This window comes from Chiloscyllium plagiosum, unplaced genomic scaffold, assembly GCF_037043375.1.
Source record: "Chiloscyllium plagiosum isolate Xiang-an unplaced genomic scaffold, Cpla_swu_hap1 HiC_scaffold_22, whole genome shotgun sequence".
Taxonomy (NCBI): Eukaryota; Metazoa; Chordata; class Chondrichthyes; order Orectolobiformes; family Hemiscylliidae; genus Chiloscyllium; species Chiloscyllium plagiosum.
Window position 1 is genome coordinate 46837567 of NW_028270160.1, and position 25530 is coordinate 46863096.

At 38.7% G+C, this 25530-nt stretch overlaps 1 protein-coding gene across 1 annotated transcript in view; it reads right to left on the bottom strand.

Annotated features, from left to right (window-relative positions):
• tbc1d12b (TBC1 domain family, member 12b) overlaps positions 1-25530 on the bottom strand; it is a 94691-nt gene that overhangs the window by 18866 nt on the left and 50295 nt on the right. Inside the window, exon 3 of the mRNA XM_043712454.2 lies at positions 2332-2447. Within this exon, the coding sequence (XP_043568389.2) occupies positions 2332-2447 (116 nt within the window). The remainder of the gene's footprint in view (positions 1-2331; positions 2448-25530) is intronic.

The following is a 25530-nucleotide window of genomic DNA, read 5'->3' on the forward strand; positions in this document are numbered from 1 at the left end:
ATCTCAATGCATCTATATATTCTTCAAATCTCCTGTGAATTAACCAGCTCCCTCTTAATATAACAATACCATTCATTCTAATAACACTGTTATACAACATTGCAAATTCCTGGCACTGATTCAAGTTGTCGCCTTGAGGTCCTTGGTAGATTTATTGGTGACACTATCTTTATGACAACTCAATTCCCACAAGTGGAAACATCTTGTGAAATATCTGAAACTTCCACAAGATAACATTACATTATTTTGCATATAATGGAGCTAAATATATTTCAAATCCATTCATTCTAATTTTCTTTGTCTAGAGCTGCTCAGTCTCGAATTTGTTAGCTGTAATAAAAATTGCAAAGCACATCTTTTCTTAATGATGCACATATTCTGCCACTCAACATCTTCAATTTAACATCTCTGGTTGATCACTTAAATGTGGGAACTTCACTGTATGAAGTGTTTTCAAACAAGCTGTACATTTTGTATAATCATTGACAGAAGTCGTCTACTACAGAAAATGCAGAAATGTTGCAATTATTGTGTTGTGAATTTCAATCAAAGATTGAAAGTCTGCGCACTACTACAATGTCAAATAATCCTCAACAATGGTGGTGGGAGGAATGTAAAGCCAAGGAAGAGAAAAACCAGCATCTGTCTCACCAAAACATTGCATAACTGTACCTACTACTTTTCTAAAACAACATATTATATTTGCAACCCTCTACCATGTAACATTACTTCAAAAAGAATAAGATCTAGACCAGTTATTAGGTTTATTAATTTTTGTATTTGAATGACAAATGTGAATAAGTTCTTCTCAAAACAAAGCACAAGACTAAACCAAGGGATGTCTATTGGTGAAGCCAAATGATCTATGCATCACTGGTGAGGAGATTAAAAGAGATACATTTGCCTGCGTGAACACATGGGTGCTGTTAATGAAATATGTTTGAACTTTTAGCCAATCTTGCAAAAAGTCCTTGGGGCCTCATTTAGTGCGCAATTTTGGATACCCTATTGTCAAAATAATGAAGAACTGGAGAAGGTGCAAAGGAGGAGAAGGTAAACTCATGGTTTACAAATAGCTGTACATTAATGGGATAATTTACAACATTCAATGCTTTTCTTTGGAGGAAATACTACTAACTGAACATGTTTAAAAACGTTGGCAACCATTGTTAATACAACTCAAGTAGGCACCTTGGAATTTATTTTTTGCAGAAGCAAGACTAGGGAGACCAAGTATAAAACCAAAAAGCCTTAAGCAAGGTGAGAGACTACATAATTCCTATCCCTTGGGCATGTGAGTAAGTGGAAAAATGTTTAAAGTTGCATTGATTAAACAATAGAATAATTTGTCATAAAAATAAAAGGTTTATAGCAATAATTATAAGCTACTGGCCAGGGCTTATCTATTCCCAAGTTCATGGGAAAGGTCTCTTGGAGAAGGCAAACTGCCAGAATTAACTAAATACTAATACTCTACGAAATTCAGTAGCTAGAGAATAGCTTCCAAATGTCCTGACATGCCAGAGATGGTGCATAATTCAAAGTTCAGTCATTATAGGAGTAACCCAAGAAATAGTTGGAGAACATTTTAATAATAAACTGGTTCAACTTATAAAGTCAAAGCATTTGCAGACTGTTGGTAAATCTGCTAAATTAGCTTTTTAAGTAATCTGTTATAATTGTTTATTTTAGTTCAATTCTTGATCAAAATGCACAGACAATAAATGCAAATTAGTTCCATCTATGTTTTTAAAATATAGGCAACCAAAACAGAATTATATTTCAACATTAATTGGGTCTAATTACCAAGGTATCATGCATTATATGATTTATATAAATGATCTGCAGAAACGATTGCTCATTAGGCTTGATATTCATTGTAGTAGGCATTTCAGATTGAGCACTGTGCACAAAGTTGAGAGAACATATGCAATTTGGCAGAAAGTTCTTAGCCATAACATAGCAAGTCTGAATGAGTTTATGTGGTGGTCAGGGTGAGTACATGGTGTAAAAAAAATCCAAAGGGCTAAATATAATTAAAATTATATTTTCCACAAGTCAACTGGTTAAAATGGAGCTTGTCTCTCTAAATTTAACTATAAGAGAATCTCTCAAATGCCACAAAAACAGCCAACTTTTCTTGGCAATGTTGAGTTTGGGATTTACAATAGTGGATACACTGAGAAAAGCGATATTGAAGAAATAGATACAATGATGATAGAAGTCTTTAAAATACATACCATTAGCACAGTGCATTACAACAAGGAAAAAAACATAAGCAGGGATTTGTACTAGTATTCTTTGTAAACTGTATAACAAATTTTTACATACGCTGGTCGATCTTCTAGGATCAGGGCTGTAGTAGACAGGGGCTCAAACTCAAGATTACGTCGCCGTACAGGCTGGAGTGAGGTTTTGGTTATTCGACCAGTTCGGGCTTCATATTCCTATTTTCAGCAGAAAGAAGAAATCAACACATTGCAAATTGAATTGATTTAAATTGATCAAAGATTTTGTTTCCCTCAAAGCCAAAGGAAATAACAATATAAAGGACTTGGAAAATTGGCCAAAGGTTTAACCAGTAATTTCTGATCATTGTCAAAGGAACTAATTACTTCTGCAGTTTTGTCTGAAGACACATTCTTTCAGTAACAGGACTGATTGATAAATAAGAATCTTCAAATTGTTAAAATGCATTAATACAGATTTATTGTAAAGTATAAAATATCCAATTTAAGGTAGGACAGCAACAATCTCTAGGCTAATTTAGATTATACACTTCTCTAACTCACCAGCAGCACTCCATTTCCCTCCCCCAAATTTTCTGCGAGTAACTATGTTTTCCCAGTTAAGTACAACTGTGTTCCTATTTTATTCACTCATAGGATGAGGACCTCGTTAGCTACACCAGCATTTGGGAGTCAATTACGTTGGTGTGGGTCTGGAATCACATGTGGGCCAGACCAGGTAAACTTAACAGTTTCCTTCCTTAAATGGCGCAAGAGAATCTAATGGGTTTTTCTGACAACTACAATGATTGCACGGTCATTATTAGACTTAATTCCACATTTTTATCAAAAACCAATTCCACCATCTGTCATGGTTGGATTTGATCCCAGGCCCCCAGAACATTACCTGGGTCTCTATATTAACAGGAGAAAGTGAGGTCTGCAGATGCTGGAGATCAGAGCTGGAAATGTGTTGCTGGAAAAGCGCAGCCCTTTTCCTGAAGAAGGGCTTATGCCCGAAACGTCGATTCTCCTGTTCCCTGGATGCTGCCTGACCTGCTGCGCTTTTCCAGCAACACATTTCCATCTCTATATTAACAGTCCAATAATAATACCACTAGGCCATTGCCTTCCCAAATCCCAATGCTGGGCTTCATTCCCCTGATTATCTACAGCACAACAGTGTTTTGGATGGTTACAAGATCACACTGAGTAAAATGGTGCTCAGACTTTTTTTTAAAACAGGGAACTTATTGTTTTTTGGGGGATAATTTAAAAACAGAAAATAATCTGATCCATTGAACATGATTCGTAAAATATGTTGCTTATAGTCAAGTTTGTGCTATATTACAAATATGGACCACTGTCCATCTTGTTAGAGTTAAGTAACCTTGAATCAAGTGCTTTTTAGCACTGTTACCTTGCCATTTCGTTTTAGGTTGGGGATATGAAATTGACAAGTACTTTATAAAAAAAAGCCTTTTCAAAAATCAAGAGCACGTTTGTTGACATGCGCATAAATTTATGGACAGTTTTTACAGATTTGAGTACTTATTTTCCAATACTTGTGCATGAAGTCACATTTTTGAGAAAATTACCTATAATACACAATGCAAGATGTTACTTTGTATAGTCACTTACATCTCTTATAACATTTAACTACCCAATAGTTTTAGCAAAATATGTCAACAGGGAAAATGGAAAAACTGGAAATACAAGCAGAGGAATGAGGAAAAACATGCAAGCATTACTTTGACAAGGATTAATTTGATGACAACAAGCATTCTTCCCATGGAGAAGAGGTGATCAGAATGTTGCAGATTCATAAAAACAAAAGATATTGAGTAGACATTTATAAACTGCTTTAGCTCTATTGCCACTTTTTAAAATGAGTGGCATTCAATAAGAAAGGCTTACAAAAGGATATTCAAACATTAGTGAAAGTTATATTTCTGCATTTGTTTAAAAAACAATTACTGTTACATCAGGCCAACCACAACCATAATGCAATTCCTGTGATCTGAATAGTCATGCAGGCTTATTGGATTCCATATGTAAGATAAGGAATCCAATAAACCGAGAAGTTAGAGCCATCGCTTGCCATGCAGACTACTCGCACAGTAAGAGTGCGATACAAGCTGTGACAAGGGCCATGAATGAAGTAAAAGCTTAACTCTATGTTTAGTATTTCCTCAAAATGAATGTAGAAAATGAATGCAAAATATACTGAATTTGATATTTTTGATGATGAAAAATATTGTTGGATTTCTAGGTTTGTGTTGCAGATCTGGACAGATCTAGATTGTTTAGTCATTTCTAGCCCATCAATTTTGAAGTAGCTGCAAACCTTACAGGTACAATTAAGAAATAGAATTAAAAACATCTAAGACTGCAGTGGGAATGGAGTACAGGTCGAGCAGGTGAGAAATGGCATAACACATAAAAGCTAAAATTAAAGAAGCATGTGGCAAAGTCTGTGGATTTAATGAGGATTTTAACTTTCAAATGTATTAAGGAAATCAGACTAGTCTATGTCAGAAAGATATTAAGTTTCTGGAGTTAGGTTGGATAGTTTTCTGCAACAAAGATCAGAGAAGGCACAGGGCACACTCGAGTATTGAATACTGAGGGAGATTTATTTAAATACCAATTGGTATTTGAACTCTTATCAACAAAGATCAAAATATGACCAGAGCAAAATATTGATTGAAAGGGAGAAATTACTAAAGTTTTATAGATTTATACAAGGTTGACCTCAACGTAATGAAAAACTTCCCAGATTAAACTGGGGTAAATCTGTGAAAAGATTGATAAATGACAGAGGTAGTCAGAAAACAATTTAAGACAACCCCAAATCAGTTTATAACCATTAAGGGGAACAAAGAACAGACATGGACAACTAAAAGTTAATATTTCCAAATACTGTTCTGATATTAGTCAGTCAATCAAATACATTGGGTTGTTCTCAGGATGGCTACAATTGTAAGCCTCTTTCTATCACTGCAAACAGTGACAGTAGTTTCAAATGTGACATGTTTAGTTGAGAAGTAGCATCTCTGTTCAAAAGCTAGATTATGCTTCATTTGAACTTTAACCCATCTATTCGCCATTCCACTGTCACCAATCATTTCTTTATGAAGCATAGTATATGTTAGCAAATTAATATTGCTTCTAAGTGTTAGAACATCTCTGTTCAAAAGCTAGATTAATGACAGAGAACCAAACCATTTTCACACGTTTGTAACACTACATTGTAATAAGTTATACAATTATTGGGAGAAATACATCAATCAGCTGCTCAAGCCTGCTTTGTCAATCAATACACTAATGAGGATCTACCTCCACTCCATCTTTGGCATTTTTCCCAGATTTGTTAACATTTAAATCTCTGACAGGAATGTTTTAAGTTCCTGAGCATCCTGTGTCTTCTGGGGTAGAACATTCTACGATCCATAACTTTGTTCTGGGGGAAAGAGTGTGGCTTGGATTGCAGCGCCATGTGGTCCACTGCGAGGGTTTTCTCTTTCAGTGAGAGGATGCCAAAACAACGAGAAACACTGAAATTAAGGTTGTACTAATAGATTGGGTTGAAAAAGGAAAGTTTCAATGTAAATTGTGCCATGCTGAGTGTGTTTGATGTTAAAAATTTGGTTTGTTAAAATACTAGTTCAGAAAATCCTGTGAAGTAACTGTTTTGCCTTGTTTGAATCAGGATCTCAATTCAGTGTGTTTTGTGGGCAATTTACACTTAATTTGTACAATATTATGTCCTTTTTAAATTGATCAAACTTGCAATCTTAAAACAAATCGAGTGACTTGAGCCCCTGGTTTGTTCAAAATTCTACAATGCCTGTTTAAAAAAATTTGGGTCAGTTGTCATGCTTTAGCCAGATGAGAGTATTGTATTAAAATATCTTTGCGGCTGCGTTTTTAAGGTAGCTCTCACAAAGGGTACATTTTGAGTTTGATGTTTTGTTAAGATTTTTTGAGAATATTAGAACTTGAGGCTGAGCTGTTTCAGTTCTGTTAATTATTCTTAAGACTTCATTGAATTTGCGACATGAAGGGAGCCAAAGAATGTTCATCTCTACCAAAGTTGCCAATGTAATTCCAAATGTTTTATTTGGGAAGTTTAATTTGGAGAACATACTTTAAAATAACCTGTATTTTCTTTCCTGTAAAATGACTATATAATTCAACTACTGTTCAAGCGAGAAGACAGAAATCATGTCTCTGTGCACATGAGCAACTGTTTTCTCTCTCTCTCCAGGGCAACTATAGTTTAAAATTGAATTATTCTATGAAACATCTAGGTGCATTTCTACTGAAGTATCACATACAAAAATGGTTTTGAGTTATTTTACACAATAAGCACAGAGAAATTATACATTAGACATTAATTATAAATTAGTGTTAAACAATTAACATAAGTGTAAGCTCTTCAGGGAACAAAGTCAAGATACTGAAAAAGTGTAGGAGTAGCATCTGCTCTCCATTCTGATGTACATCAAAAAAGCCAATAGGTATTCTCAGTGAATAATTAAAATACAATTAAAAACAGAGCCTGATTTTGATGGTTTAAATAGCCTTCTGAACAAAGGCACAATGTTTTAGTCACGTTAGATATATGGAGCCAGTCAGTTAATAAACAGCTGGTGCTTATTATTCATTTCCATTCAATTTATAACACCACAGCATTTACAATTACACTTTAAAATATAGTCCTTGATCTGAAGCCTATTAAATGTCAGAAGTCCATTTAGGGAAGAGAAACCACTAAATACAACAAATGGACAGCTGCTACCACAGTATTTCAACAAACATCTGTGATCTATTATCTATCTGAAGCAGTTGACTTCACACAAAAACATCACTAAAGGAATGAAATCAAGGTCACTTATTTACATAATGGCATAATTTCAGTAGCATCGAGATGGTGCACCATTCTCCATTGGAATTTGCTATATAACATTATCATCCTATAGAGGAAATTAGTACATCATTTAGCAAAGCTTAACCTAATATCTATGATATAGTCACATTAGACTTTATTTGGCTCTGAAGTTTAGGAATAATGGCTATATGATGAAAGTTATAAAATTGGTCCGAAGATGGCAGAATGCAACATACATTTTAGAAAACTTTAATATAGAACCATGTTCTGTGGCACTATACAAAAGTGAGACTAGTCAAAAATTGACAGAGCCAAAAGGGGAGATATTAAGAAAAGTGACTAAAAGCTTTATCAGATCTAAAGATAAATATATCCTTGGTTCCAGACATAATGGTGAAAGGGTAGGAATAGCTAAGAATAGAATCAAGCAAATGTAGTCAACTGAGCAAACAAAGAGGAAAGGTATTGAAAGATATGCTATGGAAGAAGGTATTGCAAATAAACATGTTATAGCTCAAGATATGGATGAAAACTTTGTGGAAGAGGCTCAAACAAGAGAATGGCACAAAAGGTGGAAGGTGACAGATATTTAAGGGTTTGGGAGGAAAAGGAGATTTTAGATGGGGGCAGTGGCATGTCAGATGTTTTTGAGGAAAATTGTAATTATATTTTAGAAAGGCATGCCATTAAGCCTGGGGAGAGAAACTTTTGTAATATCTGCTTAGAAGTGAAGTGCAATAGTCGAAATACTTATGTTGTAAAGCCAAATTAAGACACGAGAACAGGAAATGGAAGCTAGGGACAAGCTGAGGCATGAACAGAGATGAGTAATAAAACTTAGTCACAGATGTACAACATGGAAACAGACCCTTTGCTCCAACTTGTCCATGCCGACCAGATATCCCAACCTAATCTAGTCCCATCTGGCCTAACCTGGCCCATATCCTAACCTGGCCCATATCCCTCCAAACCCTTCCTACTCATATACCCATCCAGTTGCCTTTTAAGTGTTGCAATGTACCAGCCTCCACCACTTCCTCTAGCAGCTCATCCCATACATATACCACCCTCTGCATTAAACAGTTGCTCCTTCAGTCTTTTTCATCTTTCCCCCCTCACCCTAAACCTATGCCCTCTAGTTCTGGACTCCCCATTCCTGGCTATTGATCCTATCCATTTCCCTCATGATTTTATAAACCTCTATAAGGTCACCCCTCAGCCTCCGATGCTCCAGAGAAAACAGCCCCAGCCTGTTCAGCCCCTCCCTATAGCTCAAATCCTCCAACCCTGGCAACATCCTTGTAAATCTTTTCTGAACCCTTTCAAGTTTCACAACATCCTTCCGATAGGAAGGAGACTAGAATTGCATGCAATATTCCAATAGTGGCCTAACCAATGTCCTGTCAATGTCCTGTACAGCCACACCATGACCTCCCAACTCTTGTAATCAATACTCTGACCAATAAAGGAAAGCATACCAACTGCCTTCATTATTATCCCATCTACCTGCGACTCCACTTTCAAGGAGCTATGAACCTGCATTCCAAGGTCTCTTTGTTCAGCAACACTCCCTCGGGTCTTACCATTAAGTGCATAAGTCATGTTAAGATTTGCTTTCCCAAAATGCAGCACCTCACACTTATCTAAATTAAACTCCATTTGCTACTTCTCAGCCTACTGGCCTACCCGATCAAGATCCGGTTGTAATCTGAGGTAACCTTCTTCGCTGTCCACTACACCTCCAATTGTGGTGTTATCAGCAAACTTACTAACTATATCTCTTATGCTCACATCCAAATCATTTATATAAATATCAAAAAGTAGTGGACCCAGCTCCGATCCTTGTGGCACTCCACTGGTCACAGGCCTATAGTCTGAAAAACAACCCTCCACACCAGGGGAGGAGGGAGAGGGGGAAAGAGGATGGGGGAGGGAATGTAGAAGAACAGAAAAGGTGTTGCTTGGGTCAGTAACCTTCAACAGAGGTCACCTAAAACTATTGTATGCCAGGTATCTTTCCAACAGACTCCCCCTCCCATAAGGGCATGCAACCCCTGGGCCATCTCCACAACCAATTCAAAGCCACCCACCAACTGGAAGAAGAATGCTTCAGAACCCTACAAGGCATCAACATTGACTTCACCAGTTTCAAAATCTCCCCTCTATCCACCTCATCCCAGATTCAACCCTCTAACTCAGCACTGCCCTCTTGACCTGTCCCACCTGGCAATCTTTCTTCCCACCTATCTGTTCCACTCTCCCCATCCATCCATCACCACCCATCACCCCAATTTCTCTCAGCCCCCTTCCATAACCCCAATTTCTCTCTCAGCCCCCTTCCCCCCGTTGTGCCCGAAATGTCAACTCTCCTGCTCTTCAGATGCTGCCTGACCTGCTGTGCTTTTCCAGCACCACACTTGACAACTCTGACTCTCCAGTATCTGCAATGCTCACTTTTTCCTATTTTAAATGTTAGCTAATAACTTTAAATACTAATTATATTAAAAATACAGTTTTAATACTGTGCTTCAACATTCAAATTTGGAACAATTCAAAAGCAAAATAAACTTTATGGCATCGAATTACAGGTTATAAATATTAATACTCAATAGCATTGAAACCAAAGTTGATGAGCAGCCAAAGATAATTAATCCTTAACAAAGAACCACAATTATTAAACAAGATTTGTTATTAAACGCCACAAACACATTCCCTATTTTTATTCCACACAAAAAAAACAGGTCATAAATTAGCAGGTCATAAATATTGAAATAGTTTACCTGCCCTGCTAATAGCTACGTTTAATGGTCTGTCATAAAATTTCTTCAATTGGATATCTGACATTATTGCATGAACAGTTTTATCACGGTTTTTTTGTTTTAAAAACCTTTTTCTAAAGTTAAACTTCAGATACAGTATCACAGAACTGAGAAAACATGCAAGCCCTTTACAACAGCACGGTTACAAAATGCAAGTGGACTTCAGTCAAGGGTAAAGTCAAAGCCCTACGACCATAGGGCTGCTCTCTCATTAGGGACGCATGACTGGTGGTGGTTTAACCAAAGGGTTACCATTGCAGGCGAGATTGAAAAAGAGTCCTTCATGGTAACCTCAGCCAGTGCAGGAACTGAAACCACACTGTTGGAGTCACTGCATCACAAACCAGCCATCCAGTTAACTGAACTAACGTTAGTGTCAACCTGACTGCATTATCCTATCTCAAATCTTCATCTATCATACAAGATAAAAAAAGCTCTGGGTTAGAAAGTGGGCTGCCATTTCTGAAACCAGGGTTCAAATGCTGCAAACTAATGAGATAAGAGTAGTTAGCACTGCTGCTTCACAGCGCCAGAGTCCGGGGTTCAATTCCTGCCTCGGGCGACTGACTGTGTGGAGTTTGCACGTTCTCCCCGTGTCTGCGTGGGTTTCCTCCGGGTGCTCCGGTTTCCTCCCACAGTCCAAAGATGTGCAGGTCAGGTGAATTGGCCATACTAAATTGCCCGTAGTGTTAGGTAAGGGGTAAATGTAGAGGTATGGGTGGGTTGCGCTTCGGCGGGTCGGTGTGGACTTGTTGGGCCGAAGGGCCTGTTTCCACACTGTAATGTAATCTAATCTAATCTAATAAGAGGTGGCACCGTGGTTCAGCAGTTAACACTGCTGCCTCACAGCACTAGGGACACATGTTTAATTCCACCGTCAGGTGACTGTGTGGAGTTAGTACATACTCCAGGTCTGCACAGGCTTCCTCTGGGTGCTCTGGTTTCCTCCTCCAGTCCAAACATGTGCAGGTTAGGTAGATTAGCAGTGTTAAATTGGCCATAATATCAGGGGATGTGCAGATTAGGTAGATTAGTCATGGTAAATGTGGGGTTACAGGGATAGGGTAGGGGGCTGGGTCTGGGTGGAACGCTCTTCAGAGTGTCAGCTCAAAATTGCTGGGCCGAATGGCCTCTTTCTGCATTGCGATTCTTCTATGATTCTATGGAAGTCTCCTTACACTGTCTAATGGGGACGTGATTCTACACAATATTCCTACTAGAATATTACTAAATTTTGATCATGCATGCATGAAGATATTTTCATACAACAGATAATCAAAACTTGAGCTGTTGCTGAATCAAAAAAGTCTCATCAGATATTGAAATACCTAAAATGCACAGATTGAAACATGAAAATTCCTAAACACATTTGCACCAGTACTCCAAATAAAGCCAGTAAATAAGTTTGGATGATTTCAATTCCGTTCATAATAGTTATGGATAACAGAACAAGTCATCTGAGTTAATGTTTCTTTAAAAACATTGAGGAAAAAATAAACTTTTTTTAAAAATTAAAATTTCATTGGAATACCTTGCCCGGTATTGTGCTATGAATGTGAAGTGCTTAAATGATGGGAGTAAATGGCATTTTAGGGATTAAAGACGAGTTCAAATGCATTCCCTTATTGCATTCAAATGGATGTTTCAATATTCTAATGCCAGTACAGTAATATGAGTTGTGCTCATCATGCTCAAATAAAGATGTGCAAGTGAATGACAAACACAGGTCCACAGTAGTGTCATGCAGGAGTTTAAAATTGACTGGAAGGAAATGTAGTAATTTCATACCCCTGTACTGAACAAATTAGGTGCAGACACTGACGCAAGATTGCAACCATAGCTGTCCTGATGAAAGAAACAGAGTCCAACTTTAGTCATTGACAACAGAGATAGACAAAAATTTAAAAGCTGCAACCGTTCTTTAAAATCCATAAGAATTATCAGGCAATTTTACAATAGGATGACTCAGTACAAAAATGAATGACCGAGCCATAAAAAGAATTCTCAATGCAGCCATAAATACATAATTAAAATACCTTTACAACTTTACTTTCAGTGGTTTCTTTTATGACTTTAATCCCCATCCGATTCAGCCCAAATCAGCCAAATCTAAACAACAATTTTGAAGCACATAGCCTCAAACAGCTTTTCCTGAAAGCCCAAAAGGGCTAGAATCTTGTCTTTGTAACGTGGATCTCACCTGCCACCTATAGAGGCAGCAAGAGATCCTGTACTGCTCTTCGAAGGAAGGGTCTTCTGTCAATGCAAGAATATCAACAGGCAGTCCTCTGGAAGTAGGCCCACAGGCATAGACATTCTGCAATCAGCTCCTACACTCAGTACCAAGTAGTGAGCTAAGGTTGTTGCCAGATCATGCCAGGGCACCCATTTGTAGATGGCTTAATCACAGTTGCTAGAACGAGGCCTTTAAGAGGATCTTCACTGGCCACTTTAGGACTTCAAGTCAGCAGTGGGCAGCAAGGTCAATCATGGGCCTTCACATCCCAAACTTATTCTATTGAGGTTGATAATAGATATTAGGTACAACACCCTACTTATTTAAATATACTTATTGCCTTCTACCTTGCTACCAATGGATTCTACTATTGTCTCGATCACAGAATGAGAACATCAAACTTAAGATTCCTACTTTATGAATAAGTTATAATTCTGGAAATGTTTTTTTTTAACATGTCCAGAGAATAGACATAAGCAAATAAACATCAGCTCACCTAAACTGGATTTTCAAATTAGAATCTCAAATAATCCACCAGACTGTCATGAAGTGAGGGAAAAAAGGAGAGGGGAAGCACACGCACGAGAGAGAAAAAGTGATAGTGAGAGTAGAGATTTGCTAACAATGCCACTGTTACAGGACAACTTTTTTGGGTTGGCTGGGAGAACATTTTGCTTTTCATGAGAACACAAATCAGTGCTTCCAAACAAAACCTTGACTCATGAGTTGCTAAATCAAGTGAGATACAGACCAACAGAATCAAGGCAGTAATCATGCACTTTATGTAAAAGTAACAACTCAATACAAGTGAGCAGTTCCAAATTTATGAACACTTGCTTTATGAAAAATGGCCTACTTCCACACTGTAGGGATTCTATGATAATTACTGAGCTCTAAAGTGATTATCTTTGCAATATTTTTAAAACAATTCCTTTTGTTTTCTTTCTTAGATTCATTCTCTCAGCTTAATGTAATATTAGAAATAAATTAAATACATCAATGTGCAAGAAACCATGACAGCAATGAATGTGAAACAGTGTCAAACAATTTCTAGTAAGAATGTTGCCTATTATTGTGCGCTATGCTGATAGCTAAGATGGTTAAGTATGTTTGTTTGCATACACACTAACACCAGGTACGTCTTGATGATCGCATTCGAAGAAAATTGGCCAGTATAAGTCAAACCTGGGGTGAAAGATATGATCCATAACAAGGCCACATATCTCAAACTGCTAACTGCATCTTGCCAACATGATCATTACAAGCTTTACTAATAACACTGAAAATTACCAACTCTGAATTGCTACCATAGTCACTGTCCAACAAATCATTTAAAAACCAAAAGGACTGTGGATACTGTAAATCAGGAACAAAAGCAGAAATTGCTGGAAAAGCTCAGCAGGTCTGGCAGCATCTGTGGAGAGAATTAATAGTTAATGTTTCAGGTCCAGTGACCCTCCGAGCTTTTCCAGCAATTTCTGTAATTTGTCCAGCAAGGTGAAACAAGCACAACTCACCAAGAGTAGCTTTGTCATTTTTACCATATACAATTGATACACTAAAAACAAGACAGCATTCCTCCAAGACCAAGGTGTTACACTGACAACAGGAATTACATGAGTGTACACAGTCATACACAGGGCAGCATGAAATCCATAAGACAAGTCCAAAACACGCAAGACAGCACAGTAATTCCTGTCAAGACAAGACAAAAGGCACAGTGGTGGACAAATTACAGTATAATAATGAATGATATTGATAAACCATTGTTTTAGCAACAATTCGAAAAGTCATTCAAAGAATTGCAGATGGAATAGAGTTTGATCATAGTGTTAAGGAGCCTGTTGGTTTGGGGGAAAAATCTGTTGCACAGACTGGCTGTGGGAGGTCCAATGCTCTGGTATCTTCTGCTAGGTGGCAGGAGGGAGAAGAGTTTGAATGAGGGATGTGTGGGGTCATCCAAAATGCTGTTAGCCTTTCAGGTGCAGCATGTGGTGTAAAGTGGGTTCTCAGCTGTCCTTACTACCCGTTGTAGGGTCTTACAATCTAAGATGGAGCAATCCCCGAACCAGGCAATGATGCAGTTGCTCAGGATACTCTCAATGAACCCTCTGTAGAATGTGGTGAGGATGGGGGTGAGATGGGCTTTCCTCAACTCTTGCAGAAAGTAGTGATGCTGCTGGACTTTCTTGGCTACAAAGCTGGTATTGAAGGACCAAGTGTGATTCACTGCCAAGTGGACACCAAGAAATTTGGTCCTCTTCATGATGTCGTGGGGGAGCTAACGTCCAGCAGAGAGTGGTCGCTGCGTGCCCTCCTGAAGTTAGCAATATCTAACCAAACCAGCGTAACTTTCAGTACTTTGTCTGCTTTAGCCATCTCTACAAACGCCAAGCCTTGTTTTTAAAAACACAAAGGTAACATTGTATTAGATGCCCAATGAACAATCTTGGGAAATTAGGATAAAGGATATGCAGAATTATGCATAAATGTGGAAGGTGCCATGACATGTTTAAAATGGTCACACCAAAACTTTAGCTTCGTGTTGTGCACATACATGAATGCAGGGCTGAATGTGGTATGGCTACTTTACTGGTGAAAATGTGTTGCTGGTGAAAGGTATGGCTATTTTACTGGTGGTCATGCTGCTAACATTAGAGGCATCCTTTCAATGCAATAGACATCTTCAGATTCTACCCACAATTACACACAGATTACAATATAACAATTATACTGATTACCAGTTAATTACTCAAATTGGCTTGTCACTTGATAGCATGTGCTCTGGTTTTTGCTCAATTAATTCCATTGAACATTATCCTCTCTCCTACTCGGCTCATTCATGTAACGATTTATTCTGACAACAATCCTGACATATCAACTATTTTGCTGATAATTCAACTGTGCCCTCAACGCAGTGGTGGAACTGCTTCATCTTGGTTTCATCTGTGCTTTTTGATGCAAGTATACAACTCTAATTTATTCCAATTTTCCAAAGACATCATCTTAATGTCAAAGTAATTCAGTTATCCTATTGACCTCATTATCTTCTCGTCAAATAGAATTTCCACATCTTTATAATAAAATGTTATTATTTTAATGCAAAAAAGAGGTCTTTCTGACATAACATGCTTTTCATTAACAATAATTCACCGTAACGTGATTGATGAATTGGAGACACTGTTTATAAAGTGCGAACTTTTAAAATGTGTGTTGGCCGTTACGTGATTACAAAGGCAATGCTAAGCGCTGTTCAAGAACACAACCATCACGTTATAAAACAGCTACCGACACGGAATTTAAAAGGATTATATAAATTAATTATCCAAATTCTTAGTGCAGACAACTGTCTGAAATGCCTTGTATGTGGTCATGACACTATTTTAGCTGCTGCTCTTTGTGATTCTGTATTTTCAACGGACATAGGGAAGCTATGCATCAAATGGGCCAGAAGACAAACAGGTAAAATGTTATTATTCACAGCATACCCCTGCCAGGCTAAATAAGACAAGAGAAAATGAGGTCTGCAGATGCTGGAGATCAGAGATGGAAATGTGTTGCTGGAGAAGCGCAGCAGGTCAGGCAGCATCTAGGGAACAGGAGAATCGACGTTTCGGGCATTAGCCCTTCTTCAGGAATGAGGAAAGTTTGTCCAGCAGGCTAAGATAAAAGATAGGGAGGAGGGACTTGGGGCAGGGGCGTCGGAAATGTGATAGGTCGAAAAAGGTCAAGGTGAGGGTGATTGGACAGATTGGGGTGGGGGCGGAGAGGTCGGGAAGAAGATTGCAGGTTAGGGAGGCGCCTCCCTAACCTGTAATCTTCTTCCTGACCTCTCCGCCCCCACCCCAATCTGTCCCATCACCCTCACCTTGACCTTTTTCCACCTATCACATTTCCGACGCCCCTGCCCCAAGTCCCTCCTCCCTATCTTTTATCTTAGCCTGCTGGACAAACTTTCCTCATTCCTGAAGAAGGGCTAATGCCCGAAACGTCGATTCTCCTGTTCCCTAGATGCTGCCTGACCTGCTGCGCTTCTCCAGCAACACATTTCCATCTCTAAATAAGACACAACCAGAGTGTTATAGGTCAGACATGATAATTCATCCCATTGATCCATTCTCTGTACAGAACAATTCAGCTAGACCCACTCCCACATCCTAACCCATAGCTCTGTAAATAGTTCCTCTTCAGGTGCTTTTCCAATGTCTTCTGAAAGCCATAACTGAATTTGCCTCCCCCCAACCCCTGCACCTTTTTATGCAATGCATACAACATTGTTACCACACACCATGAAACCTTGACCATATTGTCACTGACATTTTGTCCATCGTAACATCAGTGTCATGATTCCTTAGCCTCCTGCCGATGTGAATTTTCTCTATCTACCCCTAGACCCCTCATGATCTTGAAAACATTTAATTTCCTCTTAACTTCTCTTCTCCAAGGAGTTCAAAAATATTCACACATGCAAGATCTCTCTCAAGTTTAATTATACAGTCAACTTGAAAATTTCAGGCATGTAGCTCAGACATTAAAGCTCAGACTTTAAAGTAAATGATGGGGATGGCTCCAGTTATAGGAAAATTAGAAATCCCAAATTATAGGAGGAGATAACAGGGGGTGCAGAACTCAGGGGAGGTTATTAAAATCTCAAGCACAGATAAAAATAGGATAGAGTGCATGGAAAGGGTTAGCAATCAAACTTCAAGCACACTGGACAAATAAATCACAATGAGAAGAGGGACAATTATTACAAGAATGAAGGTGTTACATCTGAATGAGCTTGTGGCGCAGATCAAAATTGGCAGGTGTGATGTGGGGGGCATCACAGATGTAGCTGCAAGGGGGGGGGGGGGGGGGGGGATCAGGATTGGAAGCTGAATATTCAAGGTTTTACATCCTGTCAAAAAGATACGAGACGGGCAGGGGGTTAGGGTTGCCTTATTACAAGAAATGAAATTAAATCAAAAGAAAGAAACGAAGTAAGGTCAGGTGGTATAGAATCTGAGTGGGTAGAATTGAGGAACCGCAAAAGGTGAAAATAACATAGCTAGAGTTATCTTGACAACGGTTTGGCCTCCAAACCTAGTCAAGAGCTGGGGCGCAAGATGCACCAAGAGGCAGAAACGATGTGTAGGAAAGGCAAAGTTAGTGATTATGGATTTCAATATGCAGTCAAACTGGGAAAATCAGGTTGGTAGTGGATTGCAAGAAATGAAATTTGTGGAATGCCATTTTGGTGCAGCTTGTGGTGGAACCCACTAGGGAACAGACAATACTGGATTTAGTATTGTACAACTAGGCAGAATTGATGAGGGAGCTTATGGGTGAAGGAACCCTTAGGAAGCAGTGATCGCAATGATTGAATTTACTCTGCAATTTGAGAGGGAGAAGATAGAATCAGAAGTAACGGTATTACAGCTAAATAAAGGCAACTACAGAGGCATCAGGGAGGAGCTGGGTAGAACTGACTGGGAGAGGAGCCTAGCAGGAACAACAGTGGAATAGCAATGGCAAGAGTTTCCAGGAGTAATTCAGGGGAGACAGCAGAGATTTATCCTGACGAAAAAGCAGCATGGTACAGAGAGAATGAGGCATCCATGACCAACTAGGGAAGTCAGGGATAGTATAAAAGCAAAAGAAAAATGCACAATGTGGTGAAGGGCAGTGGGAAACCAGAGGATTGGAAAGTTTAAAGACCAACAGAGGGCAACTAAAAAAGAAATGAGGGGGAAGAAAATTTAATGAGGCTAAGCTAGCCAGTAATATAAAAGAAGACTGTAAGACTTTAGTTGTATAAAAGGCAAAAGAGAAGCAAAAGTGAACATAGGGCCACTGGAAAATTATACTGGAGAGATGGTAATGGGAACAAGGAAATGGCTGAGGAACTGTATAATTACTTTGAGTCTTCATGGTGAACGACATGAATAACATCCCAAAAATTCAAGAGAGTGAGTGGGCAGAGCTGACTATGGTGGCCATCCCCAAGAAGGTGGTGCTAGAAAAACTGAATGGCCTGAAGGTGAATAAATCATCTGGACCAGATGAACTATACTTTAGAATTCTAAAAGGGAGATAGCTGGAGATAGTGGGAGGCATTAGTGGTGATCTTTCAGGAATCGCTACAATTAGGGAGGGACCCAGAGGACTGGAAAATCACTAGCGTGATATCCCTCTAAAAAGAGGGAAAGGCAAAAGACAGATAATTACGGACCAATTAGCCTAGCCTCAGTCGTGAGTAAGATGCTGGAATCCATTGTGAAGGATGAGATTTCTGAATATTTGGTGGTGTACAGTAAAATAGAGCAAAGTCAACATGGATGACCTCCCCTTGATGAAACCATGACAAATCTGCTAGAATTCTTTGAGGAAGTAATGAGCAGGTTAGACCAAGCAGAAGAAATGGATGTTATCTACCTGGACTTCAAGAAGGCATTTGACAAGGTGCCGCACGGAGGCTACTGATTAAGATAATGGCCCATGATGTCAGAGGCAAGGTGCTAGCACAAATAGAAGCTTGACTGTCTGGATGAAAGCAGAGAGTGGTGATAAAAGGGTCCTTCTCAGGATGGTAGCCAGTGACAAGTGGCGTTCTGCAAGGCTCAGTACAGGGACCACAGTTTTTCACTTTATATATTAACCAATTTAGATGAAGGAACTGAAGGGAATTTTCGCAGACGATATGGAGATAAGTAAAGGAACAGGTAGCATTGAGGAGGCAGAGAGGCTGCAGAAGGATTTGGACAGGTTAGGAGAATGGGCAAAGGAGTGGCAGGTGGAGTATAACATGGGAAAGTGTGAGGCCATGCACTTCGATAGGAAGAAGAGAGGCATGGACTATTTTCTAAATGGAGAGAAAATTCAGAAGTCGGAAGTGCAGAGAGACTTGTGTGTTTTAGTCCAGGATTCTCTCAAGATAAACTTGCCGGTTTAGTCAGTAGTTAGGAAGGCAAATGCAATGATGGCATTTATTTTAAGAGGTCATGAACATAAAAGCAGAAATATACTTCTGAGGCTCTTAAAGACTCTGATTAGACAACATTTGGAGTATTGTCTGCAGTTTTGAGCCCCATACCTTAGGAAAGATGTACTGACCCTGGAGTGTGTTCAGAGGAGGTTTATCTGAATGGTCCCAGGAACAACAAGCTTAACATTGAGGAACGTTTGAGAACTCTGGGTTTACACACAATAGAGTTTAGAAGGGTGAGGATGGAATCTAACGGAAACATACAGAATACTGAATGGCCTAGACAAGTCGATGTTGGCAAGATGGTTCTAACGGTAGGAGAGACTAGGACACAAGGACATAGCCTTAGAGTAAAGGGAACACCTTTTAGAAAGCAGACAAGGAGAAACTTCTCGGCCAGACAATAGTGGATCTATGGAATTCATTGCTGCAGAAGGGTGTGGAGGTCAGGTCATTGTGTAGATTTATGACTCAGGTAAATAAGTTCTTGAGTATCAAGGGGATCCAGGGTTACGGGGAGAAAGCAGGAAAATGGGGTTGAGAAACTTATCAGCCATGAATAAATGGCAGAGCAGACTCAATGGGCTGAATTGCCTAATTCGGCTCTTATGTCTTGTGGCCTTAAATTTTGAAAAGATACTCAAAATAAACTTTTCACCTTTTTCCAGTTTGACCTCAATACAATTTTCTACAGCTGAGGGGTCAATACTAGCATATGCAAAGGCACGTGAAATGTTCTTTATCTGCTTGAGTTCAAGCACCTTTGCAAAGGCAATCAAAAAAAAATACAGATTTAGATATTTCTGAAGCAACCGGCTCAGAAAAGTTATTACCTCTGGAGCAGGTAGGACTTGAACTTAGGCCCTAATGCTTCAATGTAAGCTTACACCTTTATGTTCAATCAGCTAAATGAACTAAAGATTGCTGTAGGATAATGCACTACTCTAAGGGACACCAATTAAACTTAACTTGCACAAAAGTCAGATTTACTGTTGGGAATTTTCTATCTTGCTGTCATTTCAAGTAGTTGTCAATCCACTGCATTTTCACAGTCTGAAAGCTCTAATTCATTTATTGCTGAAATGAAGCAAAGAAAATCTAACTAAACAATTGCAAATGGAATTTGAAAGCAACCAAGTCCCCCCAAAAATTGTGTTTTAAAGCAGTTGCAAACTTAGTTTTGCATTGAAAGTTGGTCCAGAGGGCTGATTCAAAGACCTGCCTGCAGGTCACTGAGAAATTCTGGTATAAGTTGTCATTCTAGATGTGTAATGTGCCTAAAGTACAACTGCTTCAACAGTTAAATGTGTTTATGCTCAGATCATATATTAAAGTTCAAAATATATTTACATTGCAGGTGATAAACATTGCCAATTAAAAGAACTTTTAAGTGTTATAGTGTAACAAGTTTGCAAAAGTTGCTAATAGAAACTAGGCCTCACTCAGAAAACAAATAAACATGTTGCATTCTTCCAGTTTTTCTTATCAGGTTTATATATAGTTTAGGTATATCTCACTATACTTTAGATGAAGTAAGTGTTCTCATGTCATGTTTTATATATACAGAATTGCTATGTATGTTATAATCAAGGCAACTGTAGAGTTTTGGTCATCTGGTTTTTTAACCTGGCATCAAATGATGGAGCCATGAGAAGTAGGTGGCACCAGCTGTTGGTGGGAATTCAAAGAAACAAAATCTATAAGTCTATTGAATAAGCTGTATGTTGCCTTTACTGAATAATAAAGGCGGACGACACGGTGGCACAGTGGTTAGCACAGCTGCCTCATGGCGCCAGAGACCCGGGTTCAATTCCCGCCTCAGGCGACTGTGTGGAGTCTACACATTCTCCCAGTGTCTGCGTGGGTTTCCTCTGGGTGCTCCTGTTTCCTCTCACAATCCAAAGATGTGCAGATCAGGTGAATTGGCCATGCTAAATTACCCGTAGTGTTAGGTGAAGGGGTAAATGTAGGGGAATGGGTGGAATGGGTGGGTTGCACTTCGGCAGGTCGGTATGGACTTGTTGGGCCGAAGTGGCCTGTGGCCTGTTTCCACACTAAGTAATCTAATAACTAAGAGTTGAGGATGATTTGTTGATATTAAATTCATGTTCTGCTAGTATCTGGAGATTTGCAACCAAAGTTCAAAGGTAGAAGTTTATGCAACATGGTTCCAGTATCTAATGATTGGCAGTGGAGGTAGCTATAAATAAAATGAACCCAAACCAATGTGGGCCTTCATTCCGGACGAATTATATTGATACTGCTGTAACCTAAACTTACAATCAATTACCTTATAGTTTCTTCCATGGTTCCTTGATTAATTTCAATAAAGATGAAGTTTTATCCTTTACAAGAGATACTAAAGCACCAAATGGGAATCCAGAAATGACTCATAACTAACTACTAACAGCATAGAAAATCACTTCAGAATGGTTTCCCCAACAGAACACTTCCCGCCAAGGTCAGTGAAATTTGAAAAATGAAGATTTAGTTTTCACTTGCTAATTCTTCGAGTGTGGCTCGGTTAACCAACTGCTTGAAGAGGAAGGAATGGAGCACATGACGACAAATGGGCTGCTTATGTGCAAAATATCTCTTTTAAATATTCTTTAACATTCAATAAATTGCACCATTTGTGTAATTTATTGCCCACCTTAAATATCCTGATTTGGAGGCACCGGTGTTGGACTGGGGTGGACGAAATTGAAAATCACAAAAAAACAGGTTTAGTCCTAAAGTTTATTTGAAAATACAAACATTTAGAGCTCTGCTCCTTCATTAGGTAGCTAGTGGGACAGGATACGCAGGACACAATTTATAAAAGATCAAGAGTCATACATCTGATGTATTCTATAAGTCTTTAATTACTTTGTACGGGAATGCAGGTGTCAACAGATTAATATGTAAATCCCAGAATTTCAAGTCACTGCCCCAAGATAACAAGGTTTTATCAATATATATTAAAAAAAGTGACATCTCAGCTCAAATAATCTCTCTCACACTATCTTGCCATCACATACATACTTTCCCTCTAGCATTTTATAAATGACATTTTATAAATTTCCTACTTTGGAAATAAAACCAGTCTGACTTCAGATTGGGACACAGACAGACTCTAACCTCACACCTTTAATGCATTGCCTGAGCTGAGATGTCACTTTTTTTCAAATACTGATAAGACTAAGTTATCTCGGGGCAGTGACTTGAAAGAAATTCTGGGATCTACACAATCAAAACCTGCATCCCCATTCGAAGTGATTAAAGATTTAACTAAGATTAAAGACTAGGTTTGTCTAATACATCGTATCAGTTGTATGACACTTTGATGTTTTACTTATAAATTCTATGTATCCTGCCCCACTAGTTACCCGACAGATGAGCAGTGCTCCAAAAGCTTGTATTTTCAAATAAACCTGGCGATTTTCAACTAGATACCAAGGCAGTGGAGAGATACCTTCTTGAACTGCAGCAGTCCATTTGGTACAAATAAGCAACAATACCACTAGAGATGGAGTTCCATGACTTTAACTTTGTGACATTAAAGAAATGGCAATATATTGCCAATTTAGATAGTGAGTAGCTTAGAAAGGAACTTGCAGGTGGTGGTGTTCCCACGTATCTGTTGCCATTGTCCTTCTAGATAGTAGTGGTCATGGGCTTGGAACGTGCTAAGTAGCGTTGGTGAACCACGACGTCTTGTAGACGATACACATTGCTGCTACAAGCATCAGTGGTGTAGGAAGTGAATGTTTGCAGATATGGTGCTAATCAAGCAAGCTTTTGTCTTGGATGATGTCAAGCTTCTTGATTATGTGGGAAGTGCTTCTGTCCAGGAAAATGGAAAGTATTCCATTCCACTCACTTGTGCCTTATCTGCAGTTTTAGCCACACCTTGATGCAAGATGTTCCAGATTTCAACTAGTGTACCCAGAATATTACCTGCATCTTTGGACTATTGAAAAGATACATTATCCTTAAGTCTCCATGCTCTGTTGGAGTGGCTTGAATTGGCTAACACTGGTCTCAGTGATGTTGTGAATCTCTCAAGAAAGCAGAAATGGAACATTCCAATACAGCTACAGTGGCATTTACTGGACAGTGTCAAAAATTGCTTGGCCATTAATGTCCATTAAAAAAAGGACAAATTCAACCCAGTCAGTAATTGCTCCATTAGTTTCTTGGAAGTTCTTAGAAAGATGTGACTGCGTACTTCAAAATATCAATATTCAATAAATCTATTTTAAATAAAACTAATTCCTTTAGATGTTAAGCTGAAGTTACATTCCAAATTGTCTTCAGAACAAAATAAATCAACATTAAAATGTTAAACCTGTATCATCCATTTTAACTATTCAGCAACATTTAAATGTAGAATTTAGATTCTGATAAAACATGACCAAAACAATATTCACCCAAAGTCACCCAAACCTGAGCTCTTCACTGACCACTGGTTTCTTGCTCTTGCACAATTTGGACTTCCATGTGGTTAAAAACAGATTTTTGTTTTACATCAGTCTGCTCAGAGATTATATCATTCACCTCTGGAGCAGATGAGACTTGAATCCAAGCCTCCTGGCCCAGAGGTAGGGACATTTCCATTTCACTAGATTATGATCCTTGTGGTGCAAACAATAATGTCACAACAAGACATAAGCAACATATTCAAATTCAAAAAAAAAAATGAAGGCCCATAAACAAAATTAGGTTTGCTCGACTAATACCTGGAACAGGCTGATTGACCCATATGGAAAAATTGAACAGGCTAGCCTTGCACACCTGGAGTGTAGAAGAGTAACAGTCGACATTACTGATGTTAGATCCCAAAGGATCTTGATAGTGTATATGTGGAAACCTTTCCTTTTTTGAGAGAATATAAGTAGCAGTCACGGTTTCAAAACAGTGTCCCCATTTTATACATAAGGATAGTGTTTTTCTCGCATGGAGTCATGAGTCTTTGAAACTCTGTTTCTATCACTTTGAGAAGAAAAAAGTGTCCTTGAATTTTCTGGGATTTTTCGTTTTAAGGTGAAGCAGATAGATTCTTGATAAGCAATCGGGGGCTAGCAGGCATGTAGAAAATCAGATAAAATATGATATTTTTTGATGACAGGGTAGGTTCAAATGATCTAAGCCCATTTATAATTTACCATGTTCATCATATGTTTGTCAGTAACTACTGAATTTAAGCTGCTGCATACAGCAAACCCACATTCCCTGGCAGTCTTGCATTAGTCTATCAATGTACTCACAAAGGTTTTGTACAGGAGTTTTACAAAGTTGGACAGCATTCAACATTCTGAAAGCCAGCACCTCACGAAGCTCTGCCAATAGAACTTGCCAAACCAATAACCTTCAGCACCTAGAAGGGCAATAGACAATGGGAATACCTTCAACTACAAAAGTTCTTCCCTAAACCACACCCAACCCCGGCTTGGAATTATAAAGTGAAGCAGCAGCAGTCACTAGTTCAAGAATCTAGAACTCACTTCCTTACAGCATGTGGACGCACCTATATTGTATATGGACAACAACCTATTCAACGGTATTCAGAATTGGAAAACGTTTGCTTTGCCAATAACACCGTGTCAATTATGTAGAAAAATAATATTACTACTCTAATCTTGCTTAATAAAATTAAATCTCTTCAAAAGTCAGATGAAGGAAATATTATTTCAGGCTACTGACTGCATAGTCTTATCTCTAATTTTTCTTGTCCACATAGCAGCTCTCCTGAAGTTGAACAGGGCAAAAGGTTGTCAGATTTTAAGCACAAATTAATTTCAAAGGAAAGTGAGTTTCCAGAACTTTGAATTAACTTAAAAATAGTGTTAAAAGCAAGCCTTATACACAAAACCAGCCAGGATTTCAGGATGAATCAAAACATCAAGCTACCACCATTAAGTATAATCAAGGGCTATTTGTTTTACTTGGATTATAACATGTGCTCAAATAAGTTCAAGCAGAAACATTTAAAAAACTTCTCAAAACAGGCTGGCTTTCCAGACAGATCAAATGAATCCAAAGTGGAAACTCCAGGCCAGTTTTTAATGTTATTGGCCAACAAATAAAATGTGGAGACAAAACTTAAAAATCTTTGAACTACAAGATCCAGAAACAACTCCACTGTTCCTCATAATATTGGAATTAAGCACTAACACAAGATGAAGAATCATTGTGAAGGAGGTCAGTATTAGCATTTTACACCATTTCCTTTGATGACAGACATCAAGGATGTCTCAGAGAGGGTGCAGAATGTTCTCACGGGGGAGAGGGGCCAGCAGGAGGTCATTGGAAGGGAAAAGGTTGAGACTCTGAAGGGAGATTACAGAGAGTTAGGTAGAATTTTAAAAAGGTGGTCCTCAAGGGTAGTAATATCTAGATTACTC